This window comes from Artemia sp. Qi Xiang Cuo, chromosome 18 (assembly GCF_049724085.1).
Source record: "Artemia sp. Qi Xiang Cuo chromosome 18, ASM4972408v1, whole genome shotgun sequence".
NCBI lineage: Eukaryota > Metazoa > Arthropoda > Branchiopoda > Anostraca > Artemiidae > Artemia > Artemia sp. Qi Xiang Cuo.
This window is the reverse complement of record NC_142811.1, coordinates 57,496,799-57,511,327: the sequence shown is the minus strand read 5'-3', so window position 1 is coordinate 57,511,327 and position 14,529 is coordinate 57,496,799. Positions and strand designations below refer to the sequence as shown.

Here is a 14,529-nt window from a genome sequence, read left to right as displayed (position 1 = left end):
ATATATAGCCCAAATATGTTTTTAAACTATTATATATTTATGCTATTTCATTTTCTTTCATTAGCATTAACCAAACTTGACTTTTAAGAAAGGCCCGGATAATGCGAAAGTGCCGAATTCTATGACACCCATTTCCCATATCAAACATTTCGTAAAAACAAAATGTAAGTAAGAGGCGACCCAGCTCAATAGTAACCGAAACACTAAAAAACGGAATTTTGATACCAATAGATACATCAAAAGAATTGGATTTTTACCCTGATTTTAAATATATGTTTCATCTGGTTTCGACTTACCCATCAAAAGCTACGAGCCTGAGAATATTTGCCTTATTTTTGAAAAACGGGGAAAACACCCCCTAAATGAATCTTAATGAAAATCACACTATCAGATTCAGCTTATTAGAGAACCTTAGTGTAAAGGTTCCTAGCTCTAATCTGCAAAAATGTGGAATTTGGTATTTTTTGCCAGAAGGAAGATCACGGATGCGTATTTTTTTTTTTCTAGGGGTGATCGTATCGACCCACTGGTCCTAGAATTTTGTGAGAGGGTTCATTTGAACGGAAATTAAAAGTTCTAATGCCTTTTTTAATTAAAAAAAACTAAGTTTTTTAAAATATAATCCTTTAAGTATCCTTACGAATACCTCCCACTCCCACCAAGAGCGACCTACTTTTTGTTGGACCCTAGACGGTTGGCCGAAAATTGTAGCAATACAACGCAATATATTTACTTAAATATAATTCAACGAAAAAAATATCAACAATGAACATGATCAGTCAAAAGAAAGATCGTCAGGTAGTCATTAGTCAAGATCGTCAAACGGAGGTAAGCCAAACCACTCGGGTTTGAATTCATGCAAGTCGGATAAACAGAGCGTTGCTTCACGCCGACTTTCCTCGTCCATTCGTGGATCAGGTACCATTACAACTTGCATACCTGCAGAAGTTGCTGCTTTCACTCCGTTTGGAGCGTCTTCAAAAACTAAAACATTTTGTGGTGCAGGTTTGTCAGGGAAACGACTTGCAGCCACTATGAAAATATCGGGGTGAGGTTTTCCTCTCTTCAGTTCCGGGTCAGAGCTTCCATACACATGATGATCAAACAACTTGAAAAAATCCCTAGAAAAAGGAACTGGAATATACAAATCTGAAATAACGGTCAAATACAAACTTGACAATTCATAATAAGCCGTGCTAAATAAGGCTATCGATTAAACAGTCAAGTGAGATGAGGTAACAATGCCGTAAATTGATACTAAAATGAAGTGTCCCTTCACATCAATGTACTGAAGTGGATTAGCCTTGAAAACTTGCTATAGAAAATGTCCTGCCTAAATTAAATTTTTTCAATTTAAATTTTAAACACGATTGTTTAAACGTCCTTTTTTTAGTCTTAAATATGCAAAGAAAATATTTTTCTTTTAAAATTTTTTAAACAGGGATTTTATTTTTTTATTTTTTTAATGAGTGTTGTCATTAAATCCCTTTGTTAATTCTACAAGCTAAAAAGGTTTTTCATCGCACAAAAAAGATAGTGCTATAAATTTTAAAAGAAAATGAGGTTCTTATTCAAAAAGATTATTTTCGTCTCTAGGAAGACAAAGAACTTGCTATAGAAGTTCTCCTGCCTAAATTAAATTTTTTCAATTTAAATTTTAAACACGATTGTTTAAACGTCCTTTTCTTAATCTTGAATATGCAAAGAAAAAAGTTTTTTCTTTTTAAGTTTGTTAAACTGGGATTTTTTTTTATTTTTTTTAATGAGTGTTGTCACTAAATCCCTCTGTTAATTCTACCAGCTAAAAATATTTTTCATCGCACAAAAAGATAGTGCTATAAATTTTTCCAACACAAAATTGAATTCCAAATTTTAAAAGAAATTGAGGTTCTTATTCAAAAGGATTATTTTCGTCTCTAGGTAGCCAAAGAACTTGCTATACAAGTTGCCCGGCCTAAATTTATTTTTTTCACTTAAATTTTAAACACGATTGTTGAAACGTCCTTTTTTTTAACCTTGAATATACAACGAAAAAAGTTTATTCTTTTTAAGTTTGCTGAACAGGGCTTTTATGTATTTATTATTTTTTTATGAGAGTATTCATTACATCCCTTCGTTAATGCTTAGTATGTCTTCTTCGGATTGGCTTTTCCTTCTAAATACTTATTTGACAAGTAATTCAATTCAAATTTTAGTATGAAGGGCATAAGTTTTATTATGGACAAATAGACTGGTTGGGGTAATATATTCGAAGGCATTTGAAAAGCCCTTGTGTCTATAAGAGTGCACGGGGTATATAAAAATAGAGGGAAAGTTGCCAAACTTTTGAGATTTAAAATAGTTTCAAGCCCCCTCCCCAAAATCGTATTATATCTTGCCTAGAAACTATTTAAAAGTGCGCAACCCCACAAGGAGAGCTCTCTTTGGAGGAGAGCTCTCCTCCAAAGTTGCTGATATCACGGCTCCTGTAGGACTATGAAAAGTGTTATAGATTAGTTTTTTGCTGTGATTAGATTATAGATTAGTTATAGAGTATAGATTAGTTTTTTTGATGTATGTTAGATAGGCTATGAAGTAGTAATTTTTGTTCTTCTTAAGTTTCAACGTCCCTCTTTACTTCCCTCGGAAAAACTGTTTCTAAATTAATCTATGCTCGTGTTTCATTGAAATTTATATTAGAAACACTCCTATGACCTTTTCTATTTATACGGAATAATTTTTGTTTGTTTTTAAGTTTTAACGTTGGTCGTTAGTTTCAGTTGAAAACTCTTATATAATTTCTAATAACCTCCAATCTAGGGGACATAAGACACCTCTACCCGTATTAGGGAGCTGAACTAAGAAGCCGTATAAGAATTGAAGGGAAAAAAAAAATCAAAACAGTGTCGTGTCTTTTTGTAAATATAAAAAAAAAATTCTAAAAAAGAAGAAATAGGTCTTTAACTCTTTGTCTTAAAAATTACATTTAGTCAGACATAAGAAAGTAGCTCAGGCGAGTAGCTTCGATTCTAAAGGTTAGCTGAGCAGACAGTTTTTATATCGAAATGCTTTCGGAAAATTTTGCTAGCTCAACAGAAATGTGCCTTTAGGCTTAGGGATTTATTTGACCTGTCCCTAAATAAAAAGCCACTCATTACTCAGAAATGAATGGAAATTTCAATAAACGATCACTTCTTGTGTAGGTACGATAAAGGGTATTACAAAATAAGTTTGCTTTTATTTCAAACATTTCCTACATTTTCCTACAGAACCGTTTTCATTTGTCTCTCTTCCTCTTTGGCTGGACAATCTTACGTATGGGTAGAATATTACGGTGGAATTGTCAAATAAAAAATTTGAATAAGTAAGAATAACAATAAGTAATCCTTCTTTCAATATACAACTCAGCGGTCCAGAACCACATGCCTACACTTCTCCAACCACTAAGTGACAATCGATTGGGGTCAGGGGTGTAATTTTCCATGGGGCAGAGGTGACAATTTACCCTCCCAGACCTCAGTTCCTCCAGACTCCAGTTTGGCCCACCCTACCCCAACCCCTCCCAGCTGAAATTTATTTTCTCCAAAAATGTTGTCAAAACTAAGATAAGCCAGCATAATTCAAGTATCTACTGAAACATGTCAGTTTTCTTTAGTATATCTTTACCTTATTTATTACTATACGGCTAGTTTTTCAGTTATTTGTCATTTTCACTTGATCTAGGAAAATTGGCTTCACCTTTGACTCCCCCCCCCTCATTATTTTGACAAAAGTACGCCATTCGTTGGGGTATGGATTTAGAGATCTACCCAGAATGTCAATGCAGACCATGAACAGAATGACCTCTATTCCCTTTTGAATCAAAATCCTTGATCAAATACCTTCTGGGACAAGCTTAGAAAAATGAGTGTTGTCACATTTACAAAACAGTGAAATTATCTGAAAATGATCATAATTGAAAAATTGAAAAAAAAAAAAACACCCAAGCAGGAATCAAACGCAAGACACTATTTCAAAGTCGAACGCTATACCCACAGGTCCCCGCCTCTAATAATCAGATTTGATATATTCGGGATTTTAACTTAATGCGTAGCTTATTAAGGGGGCTTGGAGAAGGGATATACGAGAGAAGTTCTTGTAAACCTGCAGTCACGGGCTTTGTACCATAATCATTACAATGATGATTTCGTTTTATACATCCAAGCTTTCCTACTTGAGAAGGGACATAATAAGTATTGTTTTTAGTGCTATATCACAGTTACGGATGGTAGAATTGATAAACATCACGTAGATATGAGCAATAACTTTCAAATGAGCCATTAGACGTCACTAAAAAATACTGGTACCCCACTAGCCCCAGCTTTTTCACTTGAGACATGATATGGATAGTGCCGTTTTTAATGCCATTTGGAACTTGCTGATAGTTGAATTAATGGGAAGGACGTAAATATGAGCAATATCTTTTATACAAGTTAATAAAAATCTGTCTAGATACCTGCGATACCAATACGCACAATAACAATACACCAATACTAATAAGCGTGATATCAATATGCCCGATACCGACACAGTGTGGAGCCCTTTCCCCAGGGCTAAGGAGAGTCATGCCATCACCAAAACCAAAGATATTTGACCTTTGAACCATATTAAACAAAATAGATATCTCAAAATTACGATTAGATGACTTTGGGGGGGGGGGGAGGGCTTCGAGGGGGGGGGGCTAGAAGCCCTCCAATCGTTTTGGTCACTTAAAAGGGGTACTAGCAAATTTAATTTCCGTTCGAGTGAGCTATTACATATCTCTATGATGTTCTGGTCACCCCCTAGCCTTGCAAGAAAAAAAAAAAAAAAAAAACAGGAGACAGATCATTGCTACCCATGTAAAAAAGTCATTTTCCTTGTTGTTCAAGGAGGGGGGGGATGTAATTTCCCATTACTAGGTTTTTGACATTGCTGATTCGAACAGTAGACTTATCATTTTGATATGACGCCAGTTTTGAGGGGTTTGAGATTTTTTTTCGAAATCACCATAAATTTCTTTTGGCAATAAACTTTTATTTTTAAGACGAACGGAAATAATAGTTACCATTCCTGAATCAGTGTCAGGTGTCAATTTTTTGCACTAGGTAGGTTTTTTTCTACTTTTGGTTACTATGGGCTGTGGTTCGCTCATTGCTAGGGTGTAGCTACCACTGCAACCATGATTGATGGGAATGGGAGGGGAGAGTAAACGGGAGGCCTTTTTGTGAACCTCCAGGAAAGAGTTTTGGAACATAATTATTACGATGGTACCGTTGCATGCTTCCAAGTTTTTCCACTTAAGAAGTCGGACAAAAGGTGCTGTTTTTTGTGCTATTTGGCACTTACGGATGGCAAAACTGATTAAAAGCACTTAGATACGAGCAATAGCTTTCAAATCAGTCATTAAACATCTATCTAAGAAGTTCTGGCAGACCACTAGACCCTAGCTTTTCCACTTGAGACATGGCATTAATAGTGCCATTTTTAGCGCCATTTAGCATTTGCAGATGGTGGAGTTAATAAGAAAAATGTAGATATGAGAAATAGTTTTTATGTGAGCTATTAAACATCTGTTTTGTAGCCCGCTAGCCAAACCCCTTGAGAAATGGCACAGAATGTACCATTTTTTTGCCATATGGTACTTGCAGATGGTGGAATTTATAAAAAGCACGGAAGTAGAGAGGGGTCATGAGCTCGTGACATGACCACGTGGTTTATGGTTTTCTCAGTGAGAATGAAAAAACAGAATTTTTCTCACTTGGAAAAACATGAATTTTGTCACATTTATGGTTGTTTTCATGGATGGATATGTGTGTTGTTCGATTTATTTGATGTTTTCTCGGATGTCAACATCAAATTATGGATGTTTTATGGTTTTTGTCAGTGAGAATTTGAAAAACATGAATTTTCTCACATTTATGTCTGTTTTCATGGTTTTTGTCAGTGAGAATTTGAAAAACAGGAACTTTATCACATTTAAGGATGACAACAGCAATTCATGTCTGTTTTATGGTTTTCTCACTGAGAATGGACATGCTTGACGCGAATGTTACGAGATTGTTTGGCTAGCCTGGCCTGAGAACTTGATTTACATAATCGCTAGGGGAAATTATTGATTCACGAAGGGGAAATTAAGAAACAAACATGGCTTCATTGTTGTTTGGCTAGCCTGGTCTGAGAACTTGATTTACATAATCACTAGGGGAAATTATTGATTCACGAAGGGGAAATTAAGAAACAAACATGGCTTCATTGTTGTTTGGCTAGCCTGGTCTGAGAACTTGATTTACATAATCGATGGGAAAATTATTGATTCACGAGCATGGGGATGACGGGACATAATTTATTCAAGGATTATCGATCGAGTCTAATGGGTGGGTGTGTCAAGGTCAATCGATCTGTTGTTGTTTGGCCACGTGCGACTGACATGAGGGATGATTTACATAATCGATGGGGGAATGACATGAGGGGTGATTTACATAATCGATGGGGGAATTATTGATTCACGAGCATAGCACCTGTGAACTTGATTTACATAATCGCTAGGGGAAATTATTGATTCACGAAGGGGAGAATTAGAAAACATTAAGGCTTCTTTAATCTTAGGTCTGAGGAAGGGGGGAATTAAGAAACACACATGGCTTCATTGTTGTTTGGTTAGCTTAACCTGAGAAAGAGCACCTGTGAACTTGATTTACATAATCCCTAGGGGAAATTATTGATTCACGAAGGGGAGAATTAAGAAACATTAAGACTTCTTTAATCTTAGGTCTGAGGGATAAACATTCTTTAGGACAGAGAGAAAAATTAATATTCTATTTTCAAATAGGGCTTCATTGATCTTTAGTGTCAGGAATTATAATTGACATCACTTGTTATCTTGGAATTATGCGGGAGTCTAAAGAGATAGAAATTCTATTTTTAAATACGGCTTCACGGAGCTTTATGTCGGAGAGGTAAATTGATATTCTAACGAAACCCTAATAGTTTAGCTAGGAAAATTTATGAGATGAAGAGATTAACGTAGGAAAGGGTTTCCTAGAAATTTGAAATGCGTTAGCACACAGATGCCATACAAAAGGAACACGCTGAAATTACGTTTAGGGATTATTTGGGCGAAACGGTTTTATCCATTTTATGGGATTATTTCGGCGAAACCGTTAGAGACATTTTGAAAGAAGATTTTAGAAAGGGTTTTAGAAGAGGTTTTGAGTGTGGTCGTTATAATACACAAGTTCCATTTGAACAGTGTTGTGAGGTTAGCTACCCATAGAGCCCCAACGGGCCCCAAACGCCCTCCTCAGACCCTCAAAGGACGCCTCCTCTGGTCCTCAAAGGTCCACCGGGCTCCCAAAGGCCCTCCACTGGTCCCCAAATGTCCCCCAGGCCCCCAACTGCCCCCCCGGACACTCAAAGGTCCCCCAAGCTCCCAAAGGGCCACCGGCGCCCCCAAACGCCCACCTCAGCCCCACAAAGACCATCCCCGGGCCCCCCCAAAGGTCCATCGAGCTCCCAAAGGACCAACGGGGTCCCAAAGGCCATCCACCGGTCCCCAAATGTCACCCAGACCCCCAAAGGCCCTCCCTGTGCCCCAAAGGCCCTCCCTGTGCCCCAAAGGCCCTCCCTGTGCCCCAAAGCTCCTCCCCCGGCCCCCCTCCTCCTCTTCCTCCCTCCTCCTCATCCTCCCTCCTCCTCCTCCTCCTCCTCCTCCTCCTCCTCCTCCCACCTCCTCCTCCTCCTCCTCCTCCTCCCACCTCCTCCCACCTCCTCCCTCCTCCTCCTCCCTCTTTCTCCTCCTCCCCTCTCCTCCCCCCCCCATTCCCTCCCCATTTTTTATACTTTTTTTGTGCATTGAGACACAGAACGACCCCCTGCCCCCGGCCCCTCCCCCCTCCAAAGGTCTGATTTTTCAAAGTTCATTTTGAATTTCTTTCATTGAAATTCAAGAGTTGGAATATTTAAGTAGTGTTTGGTTGTGGTTTACCTTGTCACAGTTACATTTTCTTGATTTTTCAAAGTTCATTTTGAATTTCTTTCGTTGAAATGCAAGAGTTGGAATATTTCAGTAGTGTGATGTTGTAGTTTACCATGTCACAGTTACATTCCCTTATTTTTTCAAAGTTCATTTTGAATTTCTTTCGTTGAAATGCAAGAGTTGGAATATTTCACTAGTGTGATGTTGTAGTTTACCCTGTCACAGTTACATTCCCTTAATTTTTGATAGTTCATTTTGAATTTCTTTCGTTGAAATGCAAGAGTTGGAATATTTCAGTAGTGTTTGGTTGCGGTTTACCATGTCACAGTTACATTCCCTTAATTTTTGATAGTACATTTTGAATTTCTTTCTTTGAAATGCAAGAGTTGGAATATTTCAGTAGTGTTTGGTTGAGGTTTACCTTGTCACAGTTACATTTTCTTGATTTTTCAAAGTTCATTTTGAATTTCTTTCGTTGAAATGCAAGAGTTGGAATATTTCAGTAGTGTTTGGTTGTGGTTTACCTTGTCACAGTTACATTTTCTTTTTTTTTAAAAGTTATTTTTTAATTTATTTAGTTGTAATGGAAGAGTTGGAATATTTCATTTGTGTTTGGTAGTGGTTTACCTTGTCACAGTTACATTCCCTTAATTTTTCAAAGTTCATTTTGAATTTCTTTCGTTGAAATGCAAGAGTTGGAATATTTCACTAGTGTTTGGTTGTGGTTTACCATGTCAGTGTCACAGTCCCTTAATTTTTCAAAGTTAATTTGAATTTATTTCGTTGAAATGCAAGAGTTGGAATATTTCAGTAGTGTTTGGTTGCTGTTTAACTTGTCACAGTTACATTTTCTTGATTTTTCAAAGTTCATTTTGAATTTATTTCATTGAAATGCAAGAGTTGGAATATTTCAGTAGTGTTTGGTTGTGGTTTACCATGTCACAGTTACATTCTCTTAATTTTTCAAAGTTCATTTTGAATTTCTTTCGTTGAAATGCAAGAGTTGGAATATTTCAGTAGTGTTTGGTTGAGGTTTACCTTGTCACAGTTACATTTACTTTATTTTTCAAACTTAATTTTGTATTTCTTTCTTTGAAATGAAAGAGTTGGAATATTTCACTAGTGTTTGGTTGTGGTTTACCTTGTCACAGTTACATTTTCCTTATTTTTCAAAGTTTATTTTGAATTTCTTTCCTTGAAATGCAAGAGTTGGAATATTTCACTAGTGTTTGGTTGTGGTTTACCATGTCACAGTTACATTTTCCTGATTTTCCAAAGTTTATATTGAATTTCTTTCATTGAAATGCAAGAGTTGGAATATTTCAGTAGTGTTTGGTTGTGGTTTACCTTGTCACAGTTACATTTTCTTGATTTTTCATAGTTCATTTTGAATTTCTTTCATTGAAATGCAAGAGTTGGAATATTTCAGTAGTGTGATGTTGTGGTTTACCTTTGTCACAGTTACATTTTCTTGATTTTTCAAAGTTCATTTTGAATTTCTTTCATTGAAATGCAAGAGTTGGAATATTTCAGTAGTGTTTGGTTGTGGTTTACCTTGTCACAGATACATTTTCTTGATTCTTCAAAGTTCTTTTTGAATTTCATCCGTTGAAATGCAAGAGTTGGAATATTTCAGTAGCGTTCGGTTGTGGTTTAGCTTGTCATAGCTACATTTTCATGATTTTTCAAAGTTCATTTTGAATTTCTTTCGTTGAAATGCAAGAGTTGGAATATTTCAGTAGTGTTTGGCTGTGGTTTACCTTGTCACAGTTACATTTTCTTGATTTTTCAAAGCTCATTTTGAATTTCTTTCGTTGAAATGCAAGAGTTGGAATATTTCAGTAGTGTATGGTTATGGTATACCTTGTCACAGTTACATTTTCTTGATTTTTCAATGTTCATTTTGAATTTCTTTCGTTGAAATGCAAGAGTTGGACTATTTCAGTAGTGTTTGGTTGTGGTTTACCTTGTCACAGTTACAGTTTCTTGATTTTTCAAAGTTTATTTTGAATTTCTTACATTGAAATGCAAGAGTTGGAATATTTCAGTAGTGTTTGGTTGTGGTTTACCATGTCACAGTTACATTTTCTTGATTTTTCAAAGTTCATTTTTAATTTCTTTCATTGAAATGAAAGAGTTGGAATATTTCAGTAATGGTTGGTTGTGGTTTAACTTGTCAAAGTTACATTTTCTTGATTTTTCAAAGTTCATTTTGAATTTCTTTCATTGAAATGCAAGAGTTGGAATATTTCAGTGGTGTATGGTTTTGGTATACCTTGTCAAAGTTACTTTTTCTTGATTTTCCAAAGTTCATTTGGAATTTATTTCGTTGAAATGCAGGAGTTGGAATATTTCAGAAGTGTTTGGTCGTGGTTTACCCTATCACAGTTACATATTTTTGAAATTACAAATTTCATATTGAATGTATGTCGCTAAAATGCAAGAGATTGAATATTTCAGTAGCGTTCGATTGTGGTTTAACTTGTCAAAGTTACAGTTTCTTGATTTTTCAAAGTGCATTTTGAATTTCTTTCATTGAAATGCAAGAGTTGGATTATTTCAGGAGTGTTTGGTTGTGGTTTAACTTGTCAAAGTTACATTTTCTTGATTTTTCAAAGTTCATTTTGAATTTCTTTCGTTGAAATGCAAGAGTTGGAATATTTCAGTAGTGTTTGGTTGTGGTTTAACTTGTCAAAGTTACATTTTCTTGATTTTTCAAAGTTCATTTTGAATTTCTTTCGTTGAAAAGCAAGAGTTGGAATATTTCAGTAGTGTTTTCTTGTGGTTTACCTTGTCACAGTTACATTTTCTTGATTTTTTCAAAGTTAATTTGAATTTATTTCGTTGAAATGCAAGAGTTGGAATATTTCAGTAGTGTCTGGTTATTGTTTACCTTGACACATTTACATTTTCTTGATTTTTTCAAAGTTCATTTTGAATTTATTTCGTTGAAATGCAAGAATTGGATTATTTCAGAAGTGTCTGGTGATGGTTTACCTTGTCAAAGTTACATTCTATTGATTTTTAAAAGTTCATTTTGAATTTCTTCGTTGAAATGCAAGAGTTGGATTATTTCAGAAGTGTTTGGTCGTGATTTACCATGTCACAGTTACATTTTCTTGATTTTTCAAAGTTCATTTTGAATTTCTTTCTTTGAAATGCAAGAGTTGTAATAATTCAGTAGTGTGTGGTTGTGGTTTACCTTGTCACAGTTACATTTTCTTGATTTTTCACAGCTCATTTTGAATTTCTTTCGTTGAAAAGCAAGAGTTGTAATATTTCAGTAGTGTTTGCTGGTGGGTTACCGTGTCACATTTATAGTTTCTTTATTTTTAAAAGATCATTTGAATTTCTTTCGTTGAAAAGCAGGAGATGGAATATTTCAGTAGTGTTTGGTTATGGTTTACCTTGTCACAGTTAAATTTTCTTGATTTTTCAAATTTCATTTTGAATTTCTTTCGTTGAATTGAAAGAGTTGGAATATTTCAGTAGTGTTTGGTTATGGTTTACCTTGTCACAGTTACATTTTCTAGATTTTTCAAATTAATTTTTAATTTATATAGTTGAAATGCAAGAGTTTGAATATTTAAGTAGTGTTTGGTTGTCGTTTACCATGTCACAGTTACATTTTCTTGATTTTTCAAACTTCATTTTGAATTTCTTTCTTTGAAATGCAAGAGTTGGAATATTTCAGTAGTGTTTGGTCATGGTTTACAATGTCACAGTTACAATTTCTTGATTTTTCAAAGTTCATTTTGAATTTCTTTCGTTGAAATGCAAGAGTTGGAATATTTCACTAGTGTATGGTTGTGGTTTACCTTGTCACATGTACACACATGTATACACATGTACACACATGTGCTTATCATGAGTGCTCATGATAAGCTAACCTAACCTTTTCCGGTGAGTATGGTTAGGTTAGACTAGATTCAGTTAGGTTAGATTAGACTAGGTTAGGTTAGCCTACGTACGCTTCACTTAGGTTAGCTTAGGTTAGGTGAGAGACATGCAAAAAGTTAGGTGTATGATTAGGTTAGGTTAGGTTAGATTAGGCTAGGTTAGGTTAAGTTAGGTTAGGCTAGGTTAGCCTACGTACGCGCGCGTACGTAGGCTAACCTAGCCTAACCTAACTTAACCTAACCTAGCCTAATCTAACCTAACCTAACCTAATCATACACCTAACTTTTCGCATGTCTCTCACCTAACCTAAGCTACCCTCAGTGAAGCGTACGTAGGCTAACCTAACCTAGTCTAATCTAACCTAACTGAATCTAGTCTAACCTAACCATACTCCCCGGAAAAGGTTAGGTTAACTTATCATGAGCACTCATGATATGCACCTGTGTGTACATGTGTATACATGTGTGTACATTTGACAAGGTACACCAAAACCATACACTAGCGAAATATTCCAACTCTTGCATTTCAACGAAAGAAATTCAAAATGAAGTTTGAATAATCACGAAAATGTAAGTGTGACAAGGTAAACGACAACAAAACACAACTGAAATATTCCAACTCTTGCATTTCAAAGAAAGAAATTCAAAATGAAGTTTGAAAAATCATGAAAATGTAAGTTTGACATGGTAAACGACAACCAAACACTACTGAAATATTCCAACTCTTGCATTTCAACTATAGAAATTCAAAATTAATTTGAAAAATCTAGAAAATGTAACTTTGACAAGGTAAACCATAACCAAACACTACTGAAATATTCCAACTCTTTCAATTCAAAGAAATAAATTCAAAATGAACTTTGAAAAATCAAGAAAATGTAACCGTGACAAGGTAAACCATAACCAAACACTACTGAAATATTCCATCTCCTGCTTTTCAACGAAAGAAATTCAAATGAGCTTTGAAAAATCAATAAAATGTAACTTTTACAAGTTAAACCAAAATCAAAAACTACTGAAATATTCCAACTCTTGCTTTTAAACGAAAGAAATTCAAAATGAGCTTTGAAAAATCAAGAAAATGTAACTGTGACAAGGTAAACCACGACCAAACACTACTGAAATAGTTCAACTCTTGCATTTCAATGAAAGAAATTCAAAATTAACTTTGAAAAATCAAGAAAATGTAACTGTTACATGGTAAAACACGACCAAACACTTCTGAAATAATCCAACTCGTGCATTTCAACGAAAGAAATTCAAAATGATCTTTGAAAAATCAAGAGAATGTAACTGTGACAAGGTAAACCATAACCAGACACTTCTGAAATAATCCAATTCTTGCATTTCAACGAAAGAAATTCAAAATGAACTTTTAAAAAATCAAGAAAATTTAAATGTGACAAGGTAAACCAAAACCAGACACAATTGAAATATTCAAACTCTTGCATTACAACGAAATAAATTCAAATTAACTTTTAAAAAATCAAGAAAATTTAACTGTGACAAGGTAAACCACAAGTAAACACTACTGAAATATTCCAACTCTTGCTTTTCAACGAAAGAAATTCAAAATGAACTTTTAAAAATCAAGAAAATGTAACTTTGACAAGTTAAACCACAACCACACACTACTGAAATATTCCAACTCTTGCATTTCAAAGAAAGAAATTCAAAATGAACTTTGAAAAATCAAGAAAATGTAGCTTTGACAAGTTAAACCACAACCAAACCCTACTGAAATCGTCCAACTCGTGCATTACGATGATAGAAATTCAAAATGCACTTTCTAAAATCACGAAAATATAACTGTTACATGGTAAACCACAACCACACACTACTGAAATATTCAATCTCTTGCTTGTAAATTAAATAAATTCTGAATGAACTTTGAAAAAGAAAGAATATGTAACTGTGACAAGGTAAACCACGATCAAACACTACTGAATTAGTTCAACTCTTGCATTTCAACGAAAGAAATTCAAAATGAACTTTGTAAAATCATGAAAATGTAACTTTGACAAGGTATATCATAACCATACACTACTGAAATATTCTAACTCTTGCATTTCAACGAAAGAAATTCAAAATGAACTCTGAAAAATCATGAAAATGTAACTGTGACAAGTTAAACCACAACCAAACATTACTGAAATATTCCAACTCTTGCATTTCAATGAAAGAAATTCAAAATTAACTTTGAAAAATCAAGAAAATGTAACTGTGACATGTTAAACCACAACCAAACACTACTGAAATATTCCAACTCTTGCATTTCAATTTAAGAAATTCAAAATAAACTTTGAAAAATCAAGAAAATGTAACTGTGACAAGGTAAACCACAACCAAACACTACTGAAATAGTCCAACTCTTGCATTACCAAGAAAGAAAATCGTACTTAACATTGAAAAATCAAGAAAATGTAACTGTGACAAGGAAAAACATAACCAAACACTATTGAAATATTCCACATCTTGCAATTCAAACAAAGAAATTCAAAATGAACTTTGAAAAATCAAGAAAATGTAACTGTGACAAGGTAAACCACAACCAAACACTACTGAAATATTCCAACTCTTGCATTTCAACTGAAAGAAATTCAAAATGAACTTTGAAAAATCAAGAAAATGTAACTGTGACAAGGTAAACCACAA

General features: G+C 34.7%; 1 protein-coding gene across 1 annotated transcript in view; it reads right to left on the bottom strand.

The window, feature by feature from the left end:
- Positions 1 to 724: 724 nt before the first annotated feature.
- LOC148941695 (putative pseudouridine-5'-phosphatase) overlaps positions 725 to 14,529 on the bottom strand; it is a 28,142-nt gene continuing 14,337 nt past the window's right edge. The window contains exons 3-4 of the mRNA XM_089104227.1: positions 3,861 to 3,918; positions 725 to 1,149 (exon numbers count right to left, since the gene is read on the bottom strand). Of these exons, the coding sequence (XP_088960353.1) occupies positions 806 to 1,149; positions 3,861 to 3,918 (402 nt within the window). The 3' untranslated portion in view covers positions 725 to 805. The remainder of the gene's footprint in view (positions 1,150 to 3,860; positions 3,919 to 14,529) is intronic.